The sequence below is a fragment of the Solea solea genome, chromosome 8 (assembly GCF_958295425.1).
Source record: "Solea solea chromosome 8, fSolSol10.1, whole genome shotgun sequence".
Classification (NCBI taxonomy): domain Eukaryota; kingdom Metazoa; phylum Chordata; class Actinopteri; order Pleuronectiformes; family Soleidae; genus Solea; species Solea solea.
In genome coordinates this window covers 4,102,157-4,127,031 of record NC_081141.1, presented here as the reverse complement: position 1 = coordinate 4,127,031, position 24,875 = coordinate 4,102,157, and the positions used below count along the sequence as shown (strand labels likewise).

The following is a 24,875-nucleotide window of genomic DNA, read 5'->3' as shown; positions in this document are numbered from 1 at the left end:
TTATTTCGTCTACTAAGTTTACGTTTATGAAGTGCTATTCATATTTTTTTCTACATTTGATATGAAATAAAACTACCTAAAACAAACCAAACTAATTATTGTTGATAATATTATTAATATATTGATATGTTTTAGTTTGTATTAGTTTTTTGGTTTTTTTTTGCAAATGCTTAGTTTTCAATTTAAAAATGTATTAGGACATATGAACAACAATCCCTGTATCAAATAAAACAGTGTACAGATAGTAACCTGAAGTACAAAATGTGCATTATACTGCAGGTTGGATGCAGCTAGTGTGTCAAATAAAAAAGAAATAGCCAAAAGACTAAAGACACACATGAACATAAATAATAATAATAAAACGTGGATCTTTAATATCTAATTATGTATCTTCAGCATGAGTGTAGAGATTTGTGCTTTTATAAGTATCACATGAGTGAGCTCATTTCCTTTATTTTCAGTATGATTTTAGTATAATTTTGCCATGAAAATGCTTTTTTTTGCACTCGCAAAGATCAGCCACAAGAGTTCATTAGAGAAGCGCACATGAGCACATCTACATCTGACAGGTCTCATACAATTCTGCTATTTTTAAATAAAGACAATGAGGAGAAATGTTTAATAAGCAGTACGGAGTTTATTGACAGGCTGTTATTACTGCATTGTGTTGTGAATAACACTTTGTAGGCAAAACTACTGAGAGTGGAAAATTGCATGGCAACAGCCGCTGTGCTTCTTTGCACCTCCTGTGAAAGCAAACTGATGCAGCTGCAGGTAGAAATGGACTAATATGTGTTGCTTATGTCTATGTTTTTACACGACAACACCGATTCTGAAACACAGAGGAGCTGTTTTGCAGTTGCAGCTGAAAAAGGTTTACCATTTATTCTCATGCAGACAAAGCAGAAAAGTTTTTTCAAGTTCTTCACCATGGTGTTCCATTTAAAACACATCACTGTATTATTTATTGAAAAACATACTGTAGAATTGGCTAAAACAATATGCCACATTTGTGCAGCTTCACTCATTTATTAGAGTTAAATGGTGTATAGATGTGTGTAAAGTGTAGCAATATTTTAGAACTATTTCAGTTTATATTTCTCCTTTCTGACATTTGTGTGGTTGAAGACTAACTACATAAGCGTTGATGTTGTAATTCTCCTTTTTAATCATATCTTCTGTCATGGAATGTGTGTTTTTTTTCATTCATCTGACTCTTAAGTAACAAAAATATTATTTTATTCATAGAAAAGTAAACATCTCATTGTATTATACTTCCACAAGTTCTCTTCATTAGGCATTGGCGATAGATGACAGAGATAGACCTGTGTCTTTGCTCTTCCCAAACACAGAAGCTGCGATGTGCAGCAACTGGCCACACACATTGGTATATCACATACAATATTTTAGCAGGTTTGCAGTCAAGCATATTTCTATAATTTAAAAAAGTACACTCGAAAAAAGTCAGTGTGCAGGATAATTTTGGCTTCCGCAGCAGAGGTTGAGTTTGTTCACCGTCCTCTTGGAAAACCTCACCTTCCCTCGATTCTTCACGGAGGCCGTGTACTGATTGGACTTGAGTTTGGAGTAATAGTCTGAGAACTTGTTGAAGAGGATGGAGATGGGCAGACCATTGAGAATGATTCCAAAAGCGATGCAGATGAAAGCGAAACAGCGGCCCAGTATTGTCTCCGGGTAGACGTCGCCGTAGCCCACTGTGGAGATGCTGACCTGCAGGGGAGTGGAGAAAGCAGTTAACAGATCTGTTCTTATTCATAAGGGTTCATTTCTTCCCACCAAACTGGGGCATTTTGCACCTTTATGAAGACAGTAAAGTAGAAATCATAGGGATAGATCTGAAGTAAATATGAAAGATAATGCAGCTCCCCCACATATTTATTTTGGCCAAATGCCTCAACTGAAAAAAGCTTGATTTTACAACAGTCCTGATCTGACTGTCAACTTAAGATCAGAGACCATTTATTACTCCCAGATTAGGGATGATTGGCTTGATATATTCGGCCATAGGACCCAGATCTATAGGAGGGGTCTCAGCAGTGGCATCAAGGCACCTAAGAAAAGGATGGCCTTGATGGATTAGTGAATTTTTCTCCATATATAGCTGACAATCATCTGCATAACAGTGGAACGAAATGCCATGCCGCCTAAATATAGAGCCAAGTGGGAGCAAATAGAGAGAGAAGAGAAGAGGGCCCTAACCTGAGCCCTGAGGAACCCCACACGAGAGAGGAGCAGGATACGGAGTCACCAAGGCTGACATAGAAAGTACGATCTACCAAGTTAGACCTGAACCACTCCACTGCTGCACCCCTAATGCCCACCCACCAAGTTAAGTTTCATATGGTGCATACCCTAACCACCTTGCTTTTGGCTTTTTTTCTTTTTCTGCTGTCTCACAGTGGGTTCTCCTTTGCCTGAAAGACAATTCTGTTCTCCTGCTTGTGTTCAAATGGAGAGAGCAGGGGTTGATAGAGCTGTAAGTACTGCTTTAAGTTCCTTTTCTATAACCAGTCCAATGTTTACAAGGATTATCATTTTCTTCCCCGGGATTAGAGGTAGCATTCTCCGCTCAGCCTGGAGCCATGGAACAATCTGTTATTGGATTTATTGAGGGGGGGGGGGATTTGATGAATGGAACATGGTTTAGAGACATAAACCAGATCATTCTGACCAGGTGCTGAGAGAAATTCTGTATTTGTATAGAATATATACAGTAGTATGAGTTTAGTAACATTACACACCATTCAGAGACTGTGTCAGCTTCAAAGTAACTGAAGGACACATTGCTTAGTTATACAAGGTCTGATTTCAAGACTTGTATGTTTTTAACATATCAAATCGGTTTTTTGCCTTGTTCTCTCCGTCTTTCACCAAATCAAATCTTACATAGATGTACTTACAGCTGCCCACCACCACGCATGAGGAATGCTGGTGAAGTTTGTCTGTGGCATGTCGTGCTCCACAGTGTAAACCATGGCAGAGAAGCTGAAGATGCCCATGGCGATGAAGAGGAAGAGGCAGCCCACTTGCTGGTAGCACTGACGCAGCGTGAAACCAAACGCTCGCAGCCCCGTGGAGTGTCGCGCCAGCTTCAAAATACGAAAGATTCGCATCAGCCTCATGATCCTCAACACTTGCCCCAACTTCCCCACCTGTCCCACCGCCTGCATGTCTGCCTCGTGCTTCATGTAGTTTTCCTCATTGTCAAAGAACTCCAGGAAGCCCTGGACATACTGAGGCAGGATGGCGATCAGGTCCACTGTGTTGAGCACACTCCTGCAGAAGGACTTGATGTCAGGGGTGGACACCAGACGCAGCAGGTACTCCATTGTGAAGAAGGCGATGCACATGGACTCCACGTATTCCCAGTATGTTTTGCCACTGAGCTGACCAGAGTGAGTTTTGTACTGCATATCCTGCACTGTATTGAGAGTCATGGCCACAAGGGAGATGAGGACAAACAGGCTGGAGGCCACAGCCATCAACTTGGCCTTAACAGATGAAAATGGCTTCTCCATCAGGTTCCAGATAGCTCGGCGCATGTGGCCCATGAACATGTCATGGAAGAGCTCCTCGTTCTCCTCAATCTCCATCTCGGCCTCCAGCTCCCTCTGGATCTTGAGCTGCTCGTTCAGCTCGTCCTGCCTCTCCTCGAAGGAGATGCGGCAGCAGCGGTGGGTGTTCTTGATCCTCACGCCCCAGTAGTTGATCTCCTCCAGGAAGTTGCGGGGACACAACTCATCCTTGATCCACAGCACACCAGTCCTGTAGAAGTTGAAGATGCTGTGGAAGGTGTCCGGGTCCCGGTCAAAGAAGTACTCATTGCTGGTCACAATGTAGTCGTCACACAGGTCCAGCTTCATGTTGTGGTCAGTGTAGGTGGCCAGTCTTCCTATTCTGGTCTTGGGGTACTTGGCAGCCATCTTGTAGGTTATCTGGTAGGGCTTCCCTCCTACATTGATGTTGATCATGTAGTTCTTCTTGGTGAGTGGGATCTGCTTGGAGAAGGTGCACAGAGCACCGTCGTCATCGTCATCCTCGTACTCGGCATAAATGTCGTATATGTCTCTGCTCAGCTCCTGCATGGAGTTCCATGTCTTCACACAACTTTCCTTGGCCAACGGGTAAGCAATATCAGAGGGTCTTCGCTTTAAATCTGAGTCTGCGACTTTGTAGTTAGGGAAGAGACTCTGTCTTCTGCTGAAAAAGTTGGCCGCCTTGCTGGTGCTGCCCATGTTGATGCCCCCAGGCTACACAGCAGAGAGAGCACTCAGACCTGCCAGCATTACTGTGTCTAATATCCCCTTTACTTAAGCTTGGAGGACATGAGCAGGATGCCTCATGGCCCCATTAATGTTGCTGACTGAGAGGATCCGCATGCTTACTGGACATCTAAATACCATTATCCCTTCCTGATCTGTCTGGCTGACGTGAAGCGAGCTGTGGGGCATATCTCAACAAATGCCTCCCATGAGTTCACCCACCTTTTATTATTTCTAGTTATTTAATGGCATTCATTCAAATGGCTTGCATCTGTGGTGTGACACAAGTGAGTTATAGACAGCCTAAACAATTATGACCGTTGTTTTCAGTACACACATTTATGAATGTGTAGGCACTGTGTAATGCATTAATCTTTCTGCAATCCCTGCAGATTACCCAAGGATGTCACATTGGAAGACAATGATTGGAAAACACAAATGTGACTCTTTCGTTGTGTTAATGTAATCTATCTATCTATCTATCTATCTATCTATCTATCTATCTATCTGCATTAATGTTAATATCATATATATATATATATATATATATACAGTATGTACCCTTATTTTTCATATATTTAAGTCTTAAGTACATGGTGTACTGTCTTTTTGTTTTGCTCATTCTTGTATAGTAATGTCTGTTATTGATTTAATCTGCTTTTCATTTCAATGAAATATGCGTCACATCCCACGTCTACGTCAAATGTGATATTGAAAACGTCCCAGAACCCAACATTCTTGTGTTTGAAATGTGGAGAGGCATTCCCAGCACTTACTGTACATACTGTACTTTTTTTTATCTATATATAAAACTTTATACATAATGTTATCTTCATAGGTTTTGTGGCACAGATGGGTGGAGAAGGGACAGAATTGGCTCTTTTAATACTAAAGGTTGCGACCTCGGTGCTATAAAGAAGTGCATTTACCTACTGTGTCAATGTTTTTTGTTTTTTTACTCCTTTCATGACCAAGTAACAGCAGGCACCAATGCATTGCTCCATACTTACACTTCACAAGGATTAATATCATCTGTTCTCAACATCTACAGTTTCCTCTGTAAGTCAACATTGTCCACAAGATTTGCGGATCAAATCGAGGAAATTCCATTCAAAGCTGCTTAGTAAAACAAGAATGAACGTTATAATCCCTGGCTCCTGTAGGTACATGAAGCCTGATGTCGTACACATTCTCTGTTATTTACAGATAAACACAGATTGTTCTGTTACAATAAAGGCTGGTGTTTAACATGACCCATGTGAGTATATATATATATACATACTGTACATCCTGTTCAAAATATGGATACACTGAGTACTTTTTTTCCCCCCTATTTTCACAAAAATCTAATATCCAAACTGGGGTGTCAAACTAGCGGCCCGCGGGCCACATGGGGCCCCCCGATAGATTGCATACGTCCCACCACTTAATATAGTGTTTTTATAATAGTAACAATAAGACATTTGCCTGTAATTATTAAATGTATTACACTTAACACGTATATTTAGGCTGTTTAATTACAGTTATCCACGTCATTATTGACAAAATTTCTGATTTATTTCTGTTTTTGTGCATTATAAATATGTTTTTTATTGTGAAGCATACAAAAACAAGCACTTTTACTTTGAAATTCTGTCAAATATCATCATGAATATCTAATATCAGCCCGTTTTTTCTCCTCGTCCAGCCCCCCTCTTGACAAAATTAGATGCTTATTGGCCCTAAGGTCATTTGAGTTGGACACCGCTGCTCTACAATGTGTCATCTACACTTTTTTTGAACACAGAAAAGTAGAATGAGGAGAACGGTAGCCTTCATTTATCATTGAACTGAAAAGGTTTTAGTTTGTCCTTTGCCTTTGGTTATGTCTTTGTCTTGAAAATGCATCTTCGCCAATTTATAAAATTCCCAAAGATGAGTGAATGAAGTAGAGGAGAACATGAAGAGGAGCAGGCTCCTGCTGTGAGGCTGCAGGTACCACTGATAGAGAGAGGACACAACTGTAGCCTAACACTGGAGTGTGTATCTTTATATTCTGTACAAACACTGTCTGCCAAAATGGAAATGATTTGACCTGAATCTCACACACTGGACCTTTAAATATGTTTTAAATGTGTGGACTACTGTGAACTGTGAAAAAATGTGGACGACTTCAAAGGAAGCAGCAAGATTTGCTCATCTGAATATTGGGTCAATTGTTCACTGTGACATTTCAGGGTGCAAATGTGTGTCACATCATTATCTGCTGCAGTGAACAAATGAATCCAGCAGAGGGTGATACTATTTCTGTTCTGTGACACTACAATCACAGCCAGACAGGATGAACCCTGATTAGCAGTAGGTGTCACTTGTACCGATTACAAACAAAACATCATATTTACAAAGAGAGGAAAGAGAAGAAGACAAATCAATAACATTAATTAACAGTTATCATCATCATCATCACTATTATCTTCATCATCTTGGTTCCAGGTCCTCATGTGACACAATGTGATAATCCTAATATGTGACAGGTGAATGAATCCAGGACACAGGTGCGAACATTCAATCAGATCTCTCAGGATGGATGTTAAAACCAGGTCTAAATGAGGCCTAAAATACACTTTATGTCTTCCACATTGATGTAGTGCATTTGTGGCAGCCCAGCATATTTTAATAGATTTATGATTACAGTGTAACACACTAACAAACATGTGACACACTGTAAAAAATATTACTGTACTAAATATTATACATGCCAATTACATTTCTGTGGAGTGAACTATTCCTTTTGCAAATTATTTTAAAAATAGTCAAACTGTGATTGCATTCTTCATATAATTTTAAACTAAGTGAAACCCTTCATTGACAATTTCGTTCACACCAAAATAAAATTAAGAATTTAACGAAAATCCAATAATAAATTAAAGAGCAATAGAATCGAAAGTTGTGTAATGTAGACTATTTATTTTTCCCTCTAAATGACAGCCACTCTTGTTTGTGGTAATGTGTTTTTCTATTTACAGTACTAATTATTATGTGAAGTGTACGAGCGTGTCTTAGTTTGAAAATCAAGAGCGGAAGTCAGTGATGCTGTTAGCATCACCATCTGCTAAGAAAACGCTGTTTTTAAAGGGAAACCAAGGTTGTTGAGGTCTGTGCTGGGCTCAGCGGGCTGAAGGTAGGTGTGCGTTCATCGTCGTGTCGCCACTGTCCCACCAGTGTCCACTGTCCGTGTCCTGTAAATGTCTCTTACTGAGCAGCTCGTCGCTTTTGTCGGCGGAAATCAAGATGCGGGCAAGTGTCAAGACAGCAGCTGAAGTGCAAGCTAACTAGCTAGCTAGGATGAAGCTAACCGGGCTAAGTGAACCGTTTCCCGGTTGAACAGAGCAGCTTGGCTGACTCTGGGATGCTGCTCCACTGGGATGATTGCAACAGTCAGTTGTGAAGGAGTCCATTCATATGGGTTTTAATTGAAATAGTCTTGCTAACGTAGTCCAAATCAAAAGAATCATAACAAGTGCTGTGGTGAATATTCTCTTTGAATGGTTGCGGGGGGTTGGGGGATGTAATGGCTCACGGTACACACACACACACACACGAACACAGCTTTTAATTATTTAGCACATTTAAATTGACAAAACATATAAGAGAGAGATAAAAGTTATTAGCAACTAATGCTACTATTATGGCATTACTATCATTAACTATTTTCACTGTCGCTTATTAGTTCTGCTCATCTTTGTTGTGTCAGTCATTTCAATAATTACTACCAATTATAACATCACAACTAGTCAGTTTAATTGTTTGATTGCCACATACACATAATACTGAGTATTTGTTTATATTAGACACAACAGCTATTACTCCACATTAAAGTTAACAAAGGTCAAAGCCACAGTGTAGTTACAGAAGATGTGTCCTGTACCCCAGTAATAATCATATACTACAATTATTTATAATGTCATAATTTCCAACATGAGTGTAACCTGTCTTAAGAAAGTAGTCTATTTGGTTTTATTGAAGAGAAGCTCATCTCACTCTGTATATTGCCTCTGGGCAAAGGACAAACTTGTAACTGTACACTGTAAAATGATATAGGCTGTGTTGTTGTTGCATGCTTTCTCCACCGCTGAGTCTGACCTTAGCCAAGTTTGTTTTCCCTTTCACAAGAGTGCGCTTTGCTCAAGCGGTGCAGGTCTATCTGTCTTACAATAGCCATGTATTCATTCATGGAAAAGCAGAGAAGGATTAAATAGTAGTTAGTTTTTATCAGTAGCCCTAATCCTCATTTTACAACCTTGAACTGTTTGTAATCGTCTGTCTTCTGACACATTGATCATTTCAAGCTTAAGCCAAACACTCTTACGTCAGCATGACAGCTGGCTGTCAGCTGTAGTGCTGAGTTTCACACAGCACAACTTTTAACAGGAGATCTAAGGCAGTTTCACAGTTTTTTTTGTTCTTTAAAGTCAGTTTGATGAAGAGAAAAGTAAAAAAAATAAATAAAGGTAACTCAGAGGCTGTTTAAAATGCAAGTATCTTTGGGTGAAAGGTGGTTTTGGGTCATGAGAACACACACAAGACTGTAACATGCTCTCCCAATCCGTCTTAAATGCGTCCTCAGGTTTTAGTCACAAAACCCAAATGTGGAGGTGGTTTTCGAAGACACATGGACACATGAATGCGGTCCATTCTCAGGATGGATTAGAGACTCCCTCTTCAGCTGACATCCTCAGTTTCTTTTTTAAAAATTTCTTTCATGTCACAGCAGCATGAGTAGTGCTTTGACTCTCTTTGACTGTTCATATTAGACACATCTGTACAGTTAGACTTGTTAATAATTAAACATCATTTATTTCTTGCGAACAGACATGATGTCAGTGTGGGAAAACCACATTCGATCGCATGTGGTCGCAGGAGACGCATCCAGGATGTGAACAGCCTTACTTAAGGCTGATTACAGTGTAACGATAAATACAACTGAATGCGTATTTTGCATTTACTGACAAACGTCTCCCTCTCTTATTTTAGGTTGCTGCTGGTTGCAGGGCCGTGTGGAGCAGAAGAGCTGCGCCATTCCCCTTTTATCCTCTCATGTCCCCTTCCCCTGTGTGTTCCCCCCCGTGTGTAAGTGACCCCACACTCCCACCCCAGCCCCTAGCCTTATCCGTCCCGTTGTGTCATCACTCCGGCCCGAAGCCTCTCCTCTCACCCCATGCTTGGAACAAAGCCTCCTCACTGCCAGCCCAATGACTGCCTGGATCGTCCTGCCTGTCAGCCTGTCTGCCTTCTCCATCACAGGAATATGGATAGTGTGAGTGTTCACATGTATGCTGTGACATTGATGTGAACAAAGGAACTACAGATTGTGTACCTGACAGTGTTATTTTACTATATGTGTATGTATATATATATATATATATATATGTATATGTATATGTATATATGTATATATATATATATATATATATATATATATATATATATATATATATATATATATATATATATATATATATATATATATATATATAGACTCAATTTATGTGCATTAGTGAGTTATATTTCCGCTGATGACCCCTTTATCTTAATGTAGGTTAAATATTTTTGGCGTAATTCCCTCATGACTTCTCGGCATTATGTTATAATCAAAGTGTGTGATTAGTCAATGTTGGAGCAGTTTAGAGAGAGGCTGCTCCTATTGGCTGTTTATCCTAAACAGCTGTGCCTACATGTCCCTTTGGTAAAAGGTTTGCTTTTCCAGCATCAGTAGCAACCTCAAATGTCTAATAAATAAAAAAAATAAAATACAATTGAACACTTACCCTGGTGTTTTAGAGCCCCCAAAAAACTGAGGTTTAAAAACACTGCTGGTTCTGTTTTTGTTTAAAAACTCCAGGCTTGTATTTTAGTATAGACCGGCAAATACGAACACCTTTGGAAACAGTGGTGCACATACATGCATTCTGTTTCTTAATAGCAGTACTCTCTGAAACAACTGCAGAGGAAAGAGTCTGCTTCCTGTTTACATGGGCACATGCGTACACAATGTGATATACATTAATATGGATGCAGATTACTTCTGATACAGGGCTTAAGAGCTTTTCCGGATGCAGATCCTTTTTGTCTGAAATACTGTTTTTAATTAAAAACATAGTAGCATAGACGTAGCCTCAGTGATAACGGTTCAGTTTGTTTCAGCCAGAGTCAGAACACTGTGAATTTGGCCACTTCCTGTTTTGTGTAACTGTGTTCTGTGTCCTACAGATATGCCATGGCTGTGATGAATCACCATGTTTGTCCTGTGGAAAACTGGTGAGTGATCCTTTTTTTTTTTTTTTTTTCTATTCATCTGAAACCATGTCAAATTTGTACACAGTCAGATTCCACATCTGTGGGTTGGGAATGAACACTGTGTCTGACTGGGTCTGACTGTTACAGGTCTTACAACGTGACGTGCACAGAGGAGCTGCCGCGACCAGGCTTCCCCAAGACATGCTGCACCATCCAGGACATCCCCCTTATCAGGTCTCCTCGTCTCTGCTCGTCATGTCTGTGTCTCTGCTCAATACAAAGGCAATATTGTCAGCAAAGGCCCAAGAGGCATGAATTAGTTATTGTTACGCTGCCATCATTAACCCACACTTTACATAAACTGCATTTGTTTACAAAGCAAATTAGCCTCTCGCCACATACAAGTACAAGAGCGCTCTTGTAGAAAGGCATCATGAGACCTGCAGTCACAGATTTTCACAAAGTAGTTCTTTAATCACAGTCTCTTTATTTTTGCCTGACCGAGAGCCTCTCTGTATTGAGTTTGCATGTTCTCCCCGTGTGTGTGCGTGGCTTTTCTGCAGGTTTGACACGGCGGACATGTCTCTGTGTATAGAAATTATATGTGTTATCCCCTGTTTCTAATCCCAAACATTGTTCTGTCTTCATGTCCTACAGTAAATGTGGCTCCTTCCCTCCTGAAAGCTGCCTGTTCAGCCTGATTGGCAACGTTGGAGCTTTCATGGGTGAGACTACTTAAGTTCACATATAGATTTATGGTGAAAAGATGTGTGTGCAAGAGTACTTCATTCATTTAAGCAATAGTGCGACACTTACTTATGATACTTGCTGCCTATTTCTTCTTTATGGCAGAAGAACAGTTGTTACAAAGGTGAAATATAATAATGCTCACAGGTTTATAGTAAAACATAATTTATTTGCAATTTAGTGAAATTGATGAACTCTAATTAGATTTGTGGTTCAGTCGGTGCCCTTACTGAGTGTAGTGAAGGTGATAAGTGTTTAATAAACATTCCCTCTGTGTTATATCTGTCCTTCATGGAGCCCACAGATGTCAGCCACTGTTCTCCAAGAGATATGGAGTGGCTTGAAATAGCCTGCGTGCTCTAATCAATAATGAATGCGGCATTCCTTATACCCCCCCCAACCACCCCTCTGTCTGTTTTCCGCTGCATGTACCCTCTGTGGCCTTCCTTCATTACTCCTCTGCTTATCTTGTTTTATCACCACTCACCTTTGGCCCAGTTTTCCCCCTTCTGCCCTTTAATTACACCGTTGTGCCGCTGTTTTCACCCTCACCTCATAATTCACTTCACCTTTGTTCTCATATAAAGTTTATTTAGTTTAAGTTTAATCTAGATTTCATTTGTAACTCCATGTTTTCTGCACCCTCTGCCTTCCTGTAAATGATCAGTTTGTCAGTGCAGGTTTATAGTTTTCAGTGACAGAGAAAAGTGCTGCTGTATGCAAGCAGACACGTAAACAGTTGACAGAACACGTCTTCTGACTCGGCAGAAAAACCAAAGCATCAATGTCACATGACTGCTCTCCACAGATATTTAAATATACAAACAATCGAGGACAGATTCATATCTGAGGCTCTTACTGTGGAGTATGAATTTTATGAATCATATCGATGACTTTGCATGTTCTACCCATGTGTTTTCGTGGGTTTTCTCCAGGTCTCTGATTTCCTCACACAGTCCAAAAACATGCAGAGGTCTGTAGGTGTGAATGTGAGTGTGTTTGTCTCCAGCAACCATCATGCGGAGGATAAAGCAGTAGAATGAATGAATATAGATGGCAAGGCCGACATTTTTTTGACACCACCGTCATTGGCGAGACAGTAATAGTTAGTGATGTGTGTGCACACGGATCAGATCATTTCAAAACTTACGCTGCAAAAAGCAGAATGAAGGGACATGAGTTTTATTATGATAACCATGATTTTCTTTTGTCCATGTCATTTCTTGCCTAGTTTTTTTCTATCCATAGGATAGGATCCATTTTCTATCTCTAGGAAAGCCTAAAGGAATACAATGATGATGAGTTTAGTCATTTATGCCATGGGGACTTGATTTTTGTCCCCGTAAGGAAGAGAAGTCCCCATAATGTGACTGTGTGAACAGATTTAGGTCCCCACAACACACAATTTGGTCACATCACTCTTTACCACCATGTTGTCAACTCCACTTTCCTCCATCTTATCCTCACTCCTTGTCTCTGTTGTGGTCTCCCTGTCTCTCTTCTATGTGTCCCTCACTGTCCCCATGTCCTTGCTCCTCTCCTCCTTCCTCCTGATGTTGCTGCACAGCGTCACCTCCCTTGTGCTTCGGTTTATCTTTTTTTTATTTACAAGCGATCCCTACATCTGTCCCAAACTACGAGTGTCCACCGGGAGAGTTTACCAGATTACCAATCCAGCCCAGTGTAAATGTGTGTTGTTTTCTCCTGTGCCCTGCAGTGGTGATGGTGTGCCTTCTGCGCTACGCCCAGGTGATCGAGCACAGTCACAGATGTTGGGTGAACACCAGTGCTATGGTGTCTGGTTGCACTAACGCTGTGGGTCTGGTCATGGTGGGCAACTTTCAGGTGAACGTCACCCACAGTGCAACGCCCACACTTCATGCACGTCTTTTCAATCATTCAGCTGCTCAGATGAAACGTGTACCTGAAAGCACACACGTCTCTGTCCGACAGGTCGATCATGCCAAATCTCTGCACTATGTGGGCGCTGGTGTTGCATTTCCAGCAGGGCTGCTGTTTGTGTGTCTGCAGTGTGTGCTCACATACCGCGTGGCTGTCACTGCCCTCGACTACTGGATGGCACATTTCCGAGTAGCTCTGGCTCTGGGAGCCATGGTTTCTCTGGTCCTCAGTATCCTTCACTCACCTGTGACAAGTCGCCATGATACTGTCTGTCCTGTTGTTACCATGTACCCTCAAACTGCTGTTTCCTCTGTTTCCTGTTTTAATACATGGTTCACCATGTAGAGCAAGAAAGAGTTAACTCTTTCTTTATGTATTTTTCTCTTTCTTTTTTATCTGTATGTCTTTTTTCTTTCTTTCGTTCGCTCTTTATTTCTTTCTCTTTTTGTCTGTCTGTCTTTTTCTTTCTTTCTCTCTTTTTTGTCTGTCTTTGTTCTTTCTTTATTTACTTTCTTTATTTCTCTCTTTTTTACGTCTTTTTTCTTTCTTTCTTTATTTATTTCTCATGCTTTTTTGTCTGTATGTCTTTTTTCTTTCTCTTTTTGTCTGTCTTTGTTCTTTCTTTATTTACTTGTCTTCTTTCTTTCTTTCTCATTCTTTTTTGTCTGTATGTCTTTTTCTTTCTTTCTTTCTTTCTTTCTTCCTTTATTTCTCATTCTTCTTTGTCTGTCTGTCTGTCTGTCTGTCTGTCTGTCTGCCTGCCTGTCTCTCCCTCCTCAGAGTGGTCATGTAGAGAAAAGCACAGGTGTAACGGGTGTATCTGATGCTGTCGTCACACAGTGGAACATTTGCTGGGATGCGTCCACATCACAGTCATCAGTTGCTCCTGAGTTTTATTTCATGTGTGAAAGGATTATCAGTTCCCACCTGTCACCGTGTTAAACTCCAGTGGGAGCAGTCGATGTTTAAAATCTGTCAGTTCAGCATCTGCTGCTCAGTGAATCCCGAGGGTTAGAATCAGATTCAGAAATTGAAGTGGCTCAATGTGTCAGTGTTTGTGTCAGTGAGAATGAAAGAATCGAGGCCAGGGTGACTTCCAGTAATGATGGAAGGAGCTGAAAAGACTTGTGCTGATGAGTTGATGACTTTATTCAGAGTAGAAGATACACGTACCAGCCGTGTTTGTCCTTAACCCGTGCTCTTCTCAGGTGGCATCTTCTTCATCCATGAGAGCTTCATCCTGCAGCACGCCGCCGCCATCTGCGAGTGGGTCTTCACAGTAGACATCCTGGTCTTCTACGGCACCTTCACCTACGAGTTTGGCACCGTCACCAGCGAGACCTTGATGACGGGCCTTCAGCGGAGTCACCACGGCTCCGGCGTCATCCTCGGCTCCAGGGCCCGGGGCTCGACGCTAAGCGGGGCGACCAAGGGCCTTAAGTCTCCCGGGGGAAGCAGCACATCCACACATCTCAACTGTACGCCAGAGAGCATAGCCATGTTGTAGCTCTGCATCACTGCCCATCACATCTGTGCAGAGGTGCTTCATGGGCTCGCAACAGGAGAAGCAGCATGTGGAGAGAGAGAGAGAGAGAGGGTCAGGCTACATCCACATTACTCTGTTTTTGTTTAAAAATGCATCATTTGTGCTCCAGATACACCTGCCATGCACATTACCCTGGGTATTTTAGAGCTCCAACACTAGGGACATTTGAAATCTCTGTGGCTGCGTTTTAGTCCGGACCAGCAGAGACGGAGATTTTCGGTTACGGTTCCCTGCGTTCACTTCCAGACCGGTTCCTATCGGCCACAAGTCGACTATCAGTGACTTTCAGTTTCACCTCGTCGTCCTTCTGATCGTTACTTTTCAAACGTGTTGGGTTTTCTGGAGCTAGGGAGGGAATCATTTTCCTGTTTTTCCTGTTTTCGGCTGAAACGCAGAGGGTTTTTATCCGAAGAGGTCGTTTTTTCAAATAAAAACATAGTCATATGGATGTTGCCCAAAGTTCTCGTACGTTAAACCACTGAACGACACAGGTGTCTTCATTCTGTTGTTGTTTTTTCTGTTTCACCAAACACTGAGGCAAACGTCCTCTGTAGCCACGTCGAGACGAGGACTGAATGTGTGGAGTTAGTTTGAATCGTGCAGCCATGAATGTTTGTTTTTTTTTTCTTCTTCTCTTTTGTTAAATAAAAACGTGTCACTTGTGTGATGGTGGAAATGTAAATGACCTAAAAGCGTAAGGATTTTTCTCCCCCTCTTCATGAACTCCATGCTTCTTCATGGCCCCACCCGTCTTTGCCTTTTGCTTTTCTCTGCACGGCACACTTTGAATGAGAGAGAAACACTTTTGTTTTTGCCTAGCGAGTAGAAAACACTGAATGCTTGAGATGTGTATCGTGAGTAGTGGTGTATATTTTACCGGCTGTGAGCATATATGGCCTTTTTTTTTTTAAATGAGTTAATCAAGCATAAATGTTTATTTAAATTATGAAGCAAAATTCCTTAAATTCATGTATTTGGTTGCACAAATTTTTTTTCTTTTCTTTTTTTACATGATGTATATTATTATATGTGTATCTGGAGCCGTGATTATTCCTGAGATCATAATCCATTTCACTGACACGCGAGCGCTCGGTTGACGACGTCTCGGAGTTTGCGCGATCTGCCGACCTCTTTTTTTTTTTTTTTTGATTTCCTGTCACTGTCATGTTTGGTGCAATAATTGCCATCAGTCCATCTGATCATTTACACTCCACTGTGAGTGAACAATGCCTTTGTCAGTGTGTTGGATTTGAACATAGGGCTCTCGTTTCGCTTTCCAAAAAAAAGATATTGTGGCACTAAGAAGTGACCTCCAGCTATACAATCCAACTAATGCACACAGAATAAGTCTGTTCTCGCGTGCACACGTCTGGTGTGATTCCAGGCTGGCCCCTTGGAAGCCTTATATATTTCATTTTTACAGTTTGACACCTGCTGGTGAGGATACTCGTCCACCTTGTGCCATAAAACCTCATGGCTTCACAGCGGTGTCCGTGCAGCGACACCACGCGTGTTGCATAGAGTGGAGCGTTTTTGTGTCGTAGCTTTAATGCCAGACTGCCACTGCTCAAACTCCAACTGACAAATGCCATTCGTGTGTTGCGTCGACATGTGACAAAAAAAACAAACAAAACAGTGTTCTGCCCTAAGTTTAACTGTCTTATCCACTGGATGCCAGCAATACACATTTTTAAATGTCACATCACCTACCTCCTTTTATGATTTCTGTGGGTTTGATGATGTTTAAATGAGGAGGCTAGATTTCCAACATGTCGCGCAAAGTATTTCAATTTAATATGACGAATGGCTGAGGACTCGTGTCAGGTGTGTGTGTGTGTGTTTTGTTGTTTTCCACACAGGTCAATAACCGCTCATCCTCTCCAGGGCTGCAGCAATCCCGTTTTTTTCTTCTGTAATCTTGCCAAACAATATCTGGATTATCGATCAGTTTTTCTGTGCGATTGCACAGGTTTAGCCTTATCCCACGTACTGTGCTCGGGAGTTGTGTTGAGATTTTGATTTTTTTTGTGTTCAGCTGTAGCCTGTTTTCATCATACTGTAACCGGAGTCACGAGGTGTGACGACACAATGGCAGCTTGTTTGAGCCCAAATTTGAAGTCGTATTTTACAGACTTTTTTTCCTGTAAGCTCATATTCATACATACATACGGTGTGTTTCTACACGGGAGGATTGTGTGTTCCTAAAAGGCTGCCTGACCTGTACGCGTGTTGTTGAACTCGAGCAGAAGCAACACAGAAAGTATAAACTTGTATTAATCTCATCTTCTCTCTTTGGAAAAAGGTTGGACAGTGATAAATGGAGGAGTAATAGATTCCTGAAAACAAATCAACACAGATTCTTGTTTCCTTTTCTTTCTTTTTTTTTTTTTATAAATTCTGTAAATACTTAATGATTTGTCTATCATTTAGGTATTTTGATTTGACAGAGATTTATATTCAAATATAAAATAAAAATGATAAATTATTAGCAACTGCTTTGTGTGGGCTCTTCTTTAAGAATGTCGAGGAACTGTGGTGACCTTAGAAAACCAGAAAGGAAGTAAACACTGTTTCACTTCCTCTCTGCTACTTCCTCACTCTCTCTCTCTGCCATTTCGTCTTGCTTCTTGGTTAGTTTAAACCTCGGGTTAATTTGGATGGAGCCATTCATCGTCCAATTGTTCGTTTTAAAGCGATTATACATTAAACAATCATAGAAAATGTTTTGTATCATAAATCTGTGCCAGGAAATCCTCTCACATGTGACACACTGGAGCAAATACTAGCAGAACACTTTACCCCATTCACGCAACAAGCCTCTGTCAGCCTCTGTTGCTCATATTGGCAAGTGCGGAAGAACAGACACACACACACACACACAGCCACCAAAAACAATACTTCACTCCCACTTTTTGAGGGATTATGGACGACACACTATATGACATTTTTGTCACATTTTGGACGACATACTAGACTATAGGGAAGCCTCACATGGGACTTGAACACAATCGCTGGGTGGGAGACCAGTGTCTTATCCATGAGGGCACTGGGGCTCCTCATCAGTCTGACACATGTCTTTTTTTTTGAGTGATTTTGGACGACATACTATACTATGACAATTTTGTCCCATTTTGGACAACATACTATACTATGACTATTTGTCACATTTCGGACGACATACTATACTATGACATTTTGTCACATTTTGGACGACATACTATACTATGACATTTTTGTCTCAATTTGGACGACATACTATACTATGACATTTTTGTCTCAATTTGGACGACATACTATACTATGACATTTTTGTCTCAATTTGGACGACATACTATACTATGACATTTTGTCACATTTTGGACGACATACTATACTATGACATTTTTGTCTCAATTTGGACGACATACTATACTATGACATTTTTGTCTCAATTTGGACGACATACTATACTATGACTTTTTTGTCACATTTTGGACGACATACTATACTATGACATTTTTGTCTCAATTTGGACGACATACTATACTATGACATTTTTGTCTCAATTTGGACGACATACTATACTATGACATTTTGTCAAATTTTTGACAACATACTATACTATGACATTTTTGTCTCAATTTTTGACGACATACTATACTATGACATTTTTGTCTCAATTTTTGACAACATACTATACTATGACTTTTTTGTCACATTTTGGACAACATACTATACTATGACATTTTGTCACATTTTGGACGACATACTATACTATGACTTTTTGTCACATTTTGGACGACATACTATACTATGACTTTTTGTCACATTTTGGACGACATACTATACTATGACTTTTTGTCACATTTTGGACGACATACTATACTATGACATTTTGTCACATTTTGGACAACATACTATACTATGACTTTTTGTCACATTTTGGACGACATACTATACTATGACATTTTTGTCACATTTTGGACGACATACTATACTATGACATTTTGTCACATTTTTGACGACATACTATACTATGACATTTTTGTCACATTTTGGACAACATACATACTATGACATTTTGTCACATTTTTGACGACATACTATACTATGACTTTTTTGTCACATTTTGGACGACATACTATACTATGACATTTTTGTCACATTTTGGACGACATACTATACTATGACATTTTTGTCACATTTTGGACGACATACTATACTATGACATTTTTGTCACATTTTGGACGACATACTATACTATGACATTTTGTCAAATTTTTGACAACATACTATACTATGACTTTTTTGTCACATTTTGGACGACATACTATACTATGACATTTTTGTCTCAATTTGGACGACATACTATACTATGACATTTTTGTCTCAATTTGGACGACATACTATACTATGACTTTTTTGTCACATTTTGGACGACATACTATACTATGACATTTTTGTCTCAATTTGGACGACATACTATACTATGACATTTTTGTCTCAATTTGGACGACATACTATACTATGACATTTTGTCAAATTTTTGACAACATACTATACTATGACATTTTTGTCTCAATTTTTGACGACATACTATACTATGACATTTTTGTCTCAATTTTTGACAACATACTATACTATGACTTTTTTGTCACATTTTGGACAACATACTATACTATGACATTTTGTCACATTTTGGACGACATACTATACTATGACTTTTTGTCACATTTTGGACGACATACTATACTATGACTTTTTGTCACATTTTGGACGACATACTATACTATGACTTTTTGTCACATTTTGGACGACATACTATACTATGACATTTTGTCACATTTTGGACAACATACTATACTATGACTTTTTGTCACATTTTGGACGACATACTATACTATGACATTTTTGTCACATTTTGGACGACATACTATACTATGACATTTTGTCACATTTTTGACGACATACTATACTATGACATTTTTGTCACATTTTGGACAACATACATACTATGACATTTTGTCACATTTTTGACGACATACTATACTATGACTTTTTTGTCACATTTTGGACGACATACTATACTATGACATTTTTGTCACATTTTGGACGACATACTATACTATGACATTTTTGTCACATTTTGGACGACATACTATACTATGACATTTTTGTCACATTTTGGACGACATACTATACTATGACATTTTGTCAAATTTTTGACAACATACTATACTATGACTTTTTTGTCACATTTTGGACGACATACTATACTATGACTTTTTTGTCACATTTTGGACGACATACTATACTATGACATTTTGTCAAATTTTTGACAACATACTATACTATGACTTTTTTGTCACATTTTGGACGACATACTATACTATGACATTTTTGTCACATTTTGGACGACATACTATACTATGACATTTTTGTCACATTTTTGACGACATACTATACTATGACTTTTTTGTCACATTTTGGACGACATACTATACTATGACTTTTTTGTCACATTTTGGACGACATACTATACTATGACATTTTTGTCACTATACTATGACATTTTTGTCACATTTTGGACGACATACTATACTATGACTTTTTTTGTCTAATTTTTTACGACATACTATCCAACTATCGTCCAAAATCACCCAAAAATGTCATAGTATCGATTTTTTTGTGTTTTTGGAAAACATAATAAACTTATACAGGGCTGCCCCAGATGGGACTTAAGCAAACAACCCTAGCTTGGGAGACCAGTGTCTATTTGGATGACAGACAAAATAAAGTTAAACATTCTTGGTTTAGACCTAACCTTTCTGAGGTTTTTTACATGTAACAGACTCACGTCAGGGTCAAAATTGTTGGGCCACGTGTACATAGACATGTGCCGGGTTTGACGCACACACACAAAAACAACAAAATATGCATGTTGGAGTCTTTGCAACAACCATTTGGCTATGAGTCTTTGGGTGTTTAAAAAAAAAAAGGTATTTATTTGCAAACGTAAATACAAACTTCTTGAAAAAGGGCTCACACACAGACGCACTGTTCTGCTGGTTAGAAATCACACCAAACATGCACCTTGTCTCAGACTCTGAAGTCTAGTGATGTAAAAGCATCAATCTCTAGGTGATGTGACTATTTGTGTCTTTATGTTGGCCGGAGGTAACACTCTGATCAGCCTCAATCAAATTCATCTGTTTGGGTGCTGCTTAAAATGAAAAAAAAACTCTCTCAGATGTAAATGTCTCTGATAAATATATCCTATAGTATTTTAATTATTAATATTCATTAGACAAATCCAGCTGTGTTTACAGCTCATTTAAAAAACAAAGAGACTAAAGTGAAAAGCTTCAGCGTTCTGCTCTGTGCTGCCGTCAACAACGCACTCGTCAATTTGTCCCAACATTTACCAACAACCTCACTGCTTATGCTGCGTTCACGCCACAGAATGGATTATTGGAATATATAGCGTTGCCATTTACAATCTTTTTGAAATGGCATGAATGCAGCATAGTTAGTGTATGTTCAGTAAAACATCAGTGTGGGGACAAATGTCCACTGCAGCACCACGATGTCATGTGTACATGGCTCCGTGCAGGTCCTCGAGCCTGTTCTCCCTCTGTTTTCTTCTCTCCTGCACGACGGGAGAATAAAAAAACAAGTTTGGAATCTGATGACAAAACTGGGTCAACCATCACGTGCATAATTATTTACACCCACCTTGTCTTTTTTAAATTCCTCATACTCTGGATTGTCCGTTGGCAATTCAAGTCGGCAGAGCGGGCAGGAGTTCGTCTGCATTTTTAAAAACACAAAATCAAGACATGTCCACAACACGAGATGTGGTGTAGAATGAATAAGCTTTACCTTGCCCAGCCATGGTAGTATACATCCTGAGTGGAAAAGGTGTTTGCAGGGCATTTCTCGAACCGTCTCTTGTTCCTCGAACTCCAGCAAACACACGGGACACTTGAGACCTTTGTCTGCGAGGAATCACGACAGCTTGATGAAATACAGCTCTAATATGATAAAGAAATGTCATGATCACACTGTTCTACCCAGGAATTCTGTCACAAGGCAAGGAGAGAAGAACAAGTTATAAATAATATATGTTTAATATGTAATAATATGTTTTTCATCTTGGAGTCAGTCAGACGTGGAGCACGTAAGAATGAACACATAACACTAACTACTTATTTAATTCTTTCATTTGGTTTTAAATCCTTAAATGGTCTTGCCCACGCCTTATCTCTCTGAGCTGCTTCATCCTTACACTCCTGCCTGGTCTCTGAGGTCAGCTGATCTCAGGCCCCCTCACTGTCCACTTTTAAAACGCACCTTAAAACCCATTTTTACTTTGGCTTTCAACCCAGTATGTTGTTTTTTTTTGTTTTTTTTTATAGTTTTATTGTATGACTTGTTTATTTGTGTTGTTTTTATACTTTCTACAGTGTTTTACTGTTCTTAGGGTGTTTTAGGCCTTATGTACAGCACTTTGTTTCAGCTGTTGTTTTTTAAAGCGCTTTATAAATAAAGTAGTATTGGATTCTCGTGTCTGTCACCTGCTTGCTCTGGAGAAATGATGACCACGGTGAGGGTCTGGACAGCTGTTTTGGCAGCTGGAGGAGGAAGACGTTGGTCCCAGTCGGACAAGTCAAACGCCCCCGAGTCAAATAAGTCCAAGCCCTGCATCAAAGACCTGCACATACAGACCAAGAGACATGAATGATGGCACTGGAGCAGACGCACAGATGCACAGATGCACAGATGCACAGCTTTACGACGAGGCGTGAAGTGTGCGTGTGTGTGTGTGTGTAACATCACCTGGCCAGTTCAAGTAGAGCATTCTGCCGATACTGCTCCTCAGGGTTGGTGGGCTCACAGTCGTGTTCATCAAAGTAGGATGCCATTATGGTCCAGCCAATATTTGTTTCTTCTTTGCATTAAGATACCTGGGAGACACAGAGACAAGGCACTAGTCAGGATCTGGTCAAAGTCACTGGATCAGACGGATGAAATATAAAATCTGATACAATCCAAAAATCCTACATAGACAAAAGGTTAATTTTGCATTTTGGGAGTTGGGAGAATTATGTCTCAGCACAAATGTGTCGTTGACAACTTCATGTGTTCATAAATGGTCTAAAATTACCGTATCGGACTAAAATCGGTATCGGTAGATACTCGAGCTTGTGATATTGGTATCGTCCCATCTCTAGTTTCCGTACACATCTGTCTGTTTATGAGCAGGAGAACAAAAGGACAAAGGAAAAAAAATGAAAAATACAATCGTCAGTGATCCTGCTCTGAGTCTTGCCCGTGTTATGAGCCTAGGTCACAGTCTACTTTTGCTTTTGAGAGTTTTTGTTTATTTAAGATGAATAATAACTGTTGTAGTGTTTGGGCAAAGTTCTTAATTTTCTTTATTCTTAATCCTGTTTTAAATTAAGAGTGTAGGGTTTTTTGTCATTTATTTTCTGTTTTTCTTTTTTGTATAGGTAAGATTAGGTTTGTAGAGAAGTTTTTCTTTTTTGCATTATTGCTCGTCTCCAAAGTTAATAAAACTGCTAGAACTTGGTGGAGGTGGAACACACACACACATACCTGGTTAACCCTGGTCTTCTCTAGTTATTAATGAATGATACTATCAATCTGCCATCACCTGTTTAAATGCTGCGAGACTAGATGTTCTGATCTAGTCCATCATATATGTGTACGTACATCTCCTTTAATCATTTGATCATTCTTTCATCCATCCAGCACATCCCAGGTTTATGTCTTCATAGTTCAGGACATGTGCGATATGTCTGTGTGTGACTGTCCTCAGTTAATGATTGTGATTCTGATGATTATACTGACATTTGAGTCATTTAAGTACCAATCAGTTGACTGACAGTTAGAAGAAGGAGAAGGAGGAGAGTTCATGTTACTCAAAGCCACACACAGCCTGGTTCTGTTTATGCTGAGTCATTAAAACAGTACGACACAACATTTGAACGTTGACTCCTTGACTTTTGAATACCTTGAGTTCCGGCCATGTCCAGCCTCTTTACGCCGGCTCCCACTTTGTTCCACAAGTGATTTATAGTCCGTATTAGTTGCTTTTAAAACTCCTCATGGCCTCACTTACAAAGTTAAGTCGAACTACTGACAGACGATTGACGCTAAGACTCATTTAAATCGTTATACATAACTTAATGCGTCAGTGTCGGACTGAAAACCTCTCCATATTTGTACAAAAACCACGTTTGTTAGAGTTTATTAGATTACGTTTTATTCTAGACATTATTCTAAACACAAGAGAGCAGAGAAATGTTTAAATTGTTCATTTATTCTCGGGTTAAACATCACAAAGGGTCCTCGACTTACCTTTGATGTTAGCAACGATAAACATGTCATTCTTCCGGGTTTGACGGGTTCAGTCACGTGGTACTCTGTCCAATCACGTCACGCTCTTCTTCTTTTTTTGAGCCTGTGTGGCGGTTGACAAACAACGACTTTGGTGCATTACCGCCACCTTCTGGTATAGAGTGTATCAAAATGTTAGCAATTCCACTGCAAAAAAAAATTAATTGTTATTTACATTTATAGACTTTTAAATCAAACTATTTTAATGTCTCTTACCTTTTGGATCATATTTTCTCTTTCTCTTTGATATTTATGAAATTGAGTTAGAACATTAATAATCTTAACTTGCCCTTTCATATTAATATTTGATTATTAATTATAATAAGTTATATAATAGGATATATTCTATATATAATATGTCGTGTGCTTAAACGTGAATGTCGTCACAATGTCCTGACTTAAATGAAGTGAATGTGATCAGTGACACTGTTGCTTTTCCCTGCCAAATGGCTCCAGGAGCTCATCTAAAGTACAGTAATAATAAAAAAATAACATGTACAAGTGCAGTTGAGAGTAAATAACACAACAATAAAGATTCATAAAACAAAGATGTAAAAGTCAGACATGGATGTCTAATAGATTATAAAGTAGAGCTACACACCACTGTCAGAAATATCCAAAAACAACATTATATTCTATTATTTTTATTGGCAAATACGGGCAATTGGTAGGACTGATCATTTTCAAATCAAAATCATATGATGGTTTTTCCTTTGATG

The 24,875-nt window shown here is 39.5% G+C and overlaps 3 protein-coding genes across 5 annotated transcripts; 1 reads left to right on the top strand and 2 right to left on the bottom strand.

Annotated features, from left to right (window-relative positions):
- Positions 1 to 617: 617 nt before the first annotated feature.
- On the bottom strand, positions 618 to 4,510 carry LOC131464124 (potassium voltage-gated channel subfamily V member 2-like). Its single transcript, XM_058636430.1, has 2 exons — positions 2,922 to 4,510; positions 618 to 1,731 (listed from the first exon to the last, which is right to left on the bottom strand). The coding sequence occupies exons 1-2, from the start codon at positions 4,254 to 4,256 to the stop codon at positions 1,465 to 1,467; spliced, it is 1,602 nt and encodes a 533-aa protein (XP_058492413.1). The 5' UTR covers positions 4,257 to 4,510; the 3' UTR covers positions 618 to 1,464.
- Positions 4,511 to 7,371: 2,861 nt separating this feature from the next.
- On the top strand, positions 7,372 to 17,246 carry LOC131464451 (transmembrane protein 150A-like). The gene is made up of 8 exons (XM_058636924.1): positions 7,372 to 7,443; positions 9,297 to 9,579; positions 10,533 to 10,580; positions 10,707 to 10,793; positions 11,217 to 11,284; positions 13,024 to 13,151; positions 13,260 to 13,437; positions 14,417 to 17,246. The coding sequence occupies exons 2-8, from the start codon at positions 9,515 to 9,517 to the stop codon at positions 14,713 to 14,715; spliced, it is 873 nt and encodes a 290-aa protein (XP_058492907.1). The 5' UTR covers positions 7,372 to 7,443; positions 9,297 to 9,514; the 3' UTR covers positions 14,716 to 17,246.
- Positions 17,247 to 20,715: 3,469 nt separating this feature from the next.
- Positions 20,716 to 24,216, bottom strand: rnf181 (ring finger protein 181). Of its 3 annotated transcripts, none has more exons than XM_058636302.1 (6): positions 24,118 to 24,216; positions 22,573 to 22,700; positions 22,311 to 22,447; positions 21,616 to 21,731; positions 21,469 to 21,543; positions 20,716 to 21,382 (listed from the first exon to the last, which is right to left on the bottom strand). In XM_058636302.1, the coding sequence occupies exons 2-6, from the start codon at positions 22,656 to 22,658 to the stop codon at positions 21,323 to 21,325; spliced, it is 474 nt and encodes a 157-aa protein (XP_058492285.1). In that variant the 5' UTR covers positions 22,659 to 22,700; positions 24,118 to 24,216; the 3' UTR covers positions 20,716 to 21,322. The 3 variants fall into 3 exon arrangements, with proteins under 3 accessions (XP_058492285.1, XP_058492286.1, XP_058492287.1); XM_058636303.1 differs by lacking the exon at positions 24,118 to 24,216 and adding an exon at positions 23,771 to 24,056; XM_058636304.1 differs by lacking the exon at positions 24,118 to 24,216 and adding an exon at positions 22,901 to 22,924.
- Positions 24,217 to 24,875: the final 659 nt, after the last annotated feature.

Excerpts from the sequence above, each read along its gene's own strand:
- LOC131464124 (XM_058636430.1), bottom strand. The coding sequence starts at position 4,256 with ATGGGCAGCACCAGCAAGGCGGCCAACTTTTTCAGCAGAAGACAGAGT. Across the intron at positions 1,732-2,921 it reads ATGCGTGGTGGTGGGCAGCT|GTCAGCATCTCCACAGTGGG; the intron begins GTAAGTACATCT and ends ACTCCCCTGCAG.
- LOC131464451 (XM_058636924.1), top strand. The coding sequence starts at position 9,515 with ATGACTGCCTGGATCGTCCTGCCTGTCAGCCTGTCTGCCTTCTCCATC. Across the intron at positions 13,152-13,259 it reads TCATGGTGGGCAACTTTCAG|GTCGATCATGCCAAATCTCT; the intron begins GTGAACGTCACC and ends TCTGTCCGACAG. Across the intron at positions 13,438-14,416 it reads CATGGTTTCTCTGGTCCTCA|GTGGCATCTTCTTCATCCAT; the intron begins GTATCCTTCACT and ends TGCTCTTCTCAG.
- rnf181 (XM_058636302.1), bottom strand. The coding sequence starts at position 22,658 with ATGGCATCCTACTTTGATGAACACGACTGTGAGCCCACCAACCCTGAG. Across the intron at positions 21,544-21,615 it reads TACTACCATGGCTGGGCAAG|ACGAACTCCTGCCCGCTCTG; the intron begins GTAAAGCTTATT and ends TTAAAAATGCAG. Across the intron at positions 21,383-21,468 it reads AGGAATTTAAAAAAGACAAG|GAGAGAAGAAAACAGAGGGA; the intron begins GTGGGTGTAAAT and ends CCCGTCGTGCAG.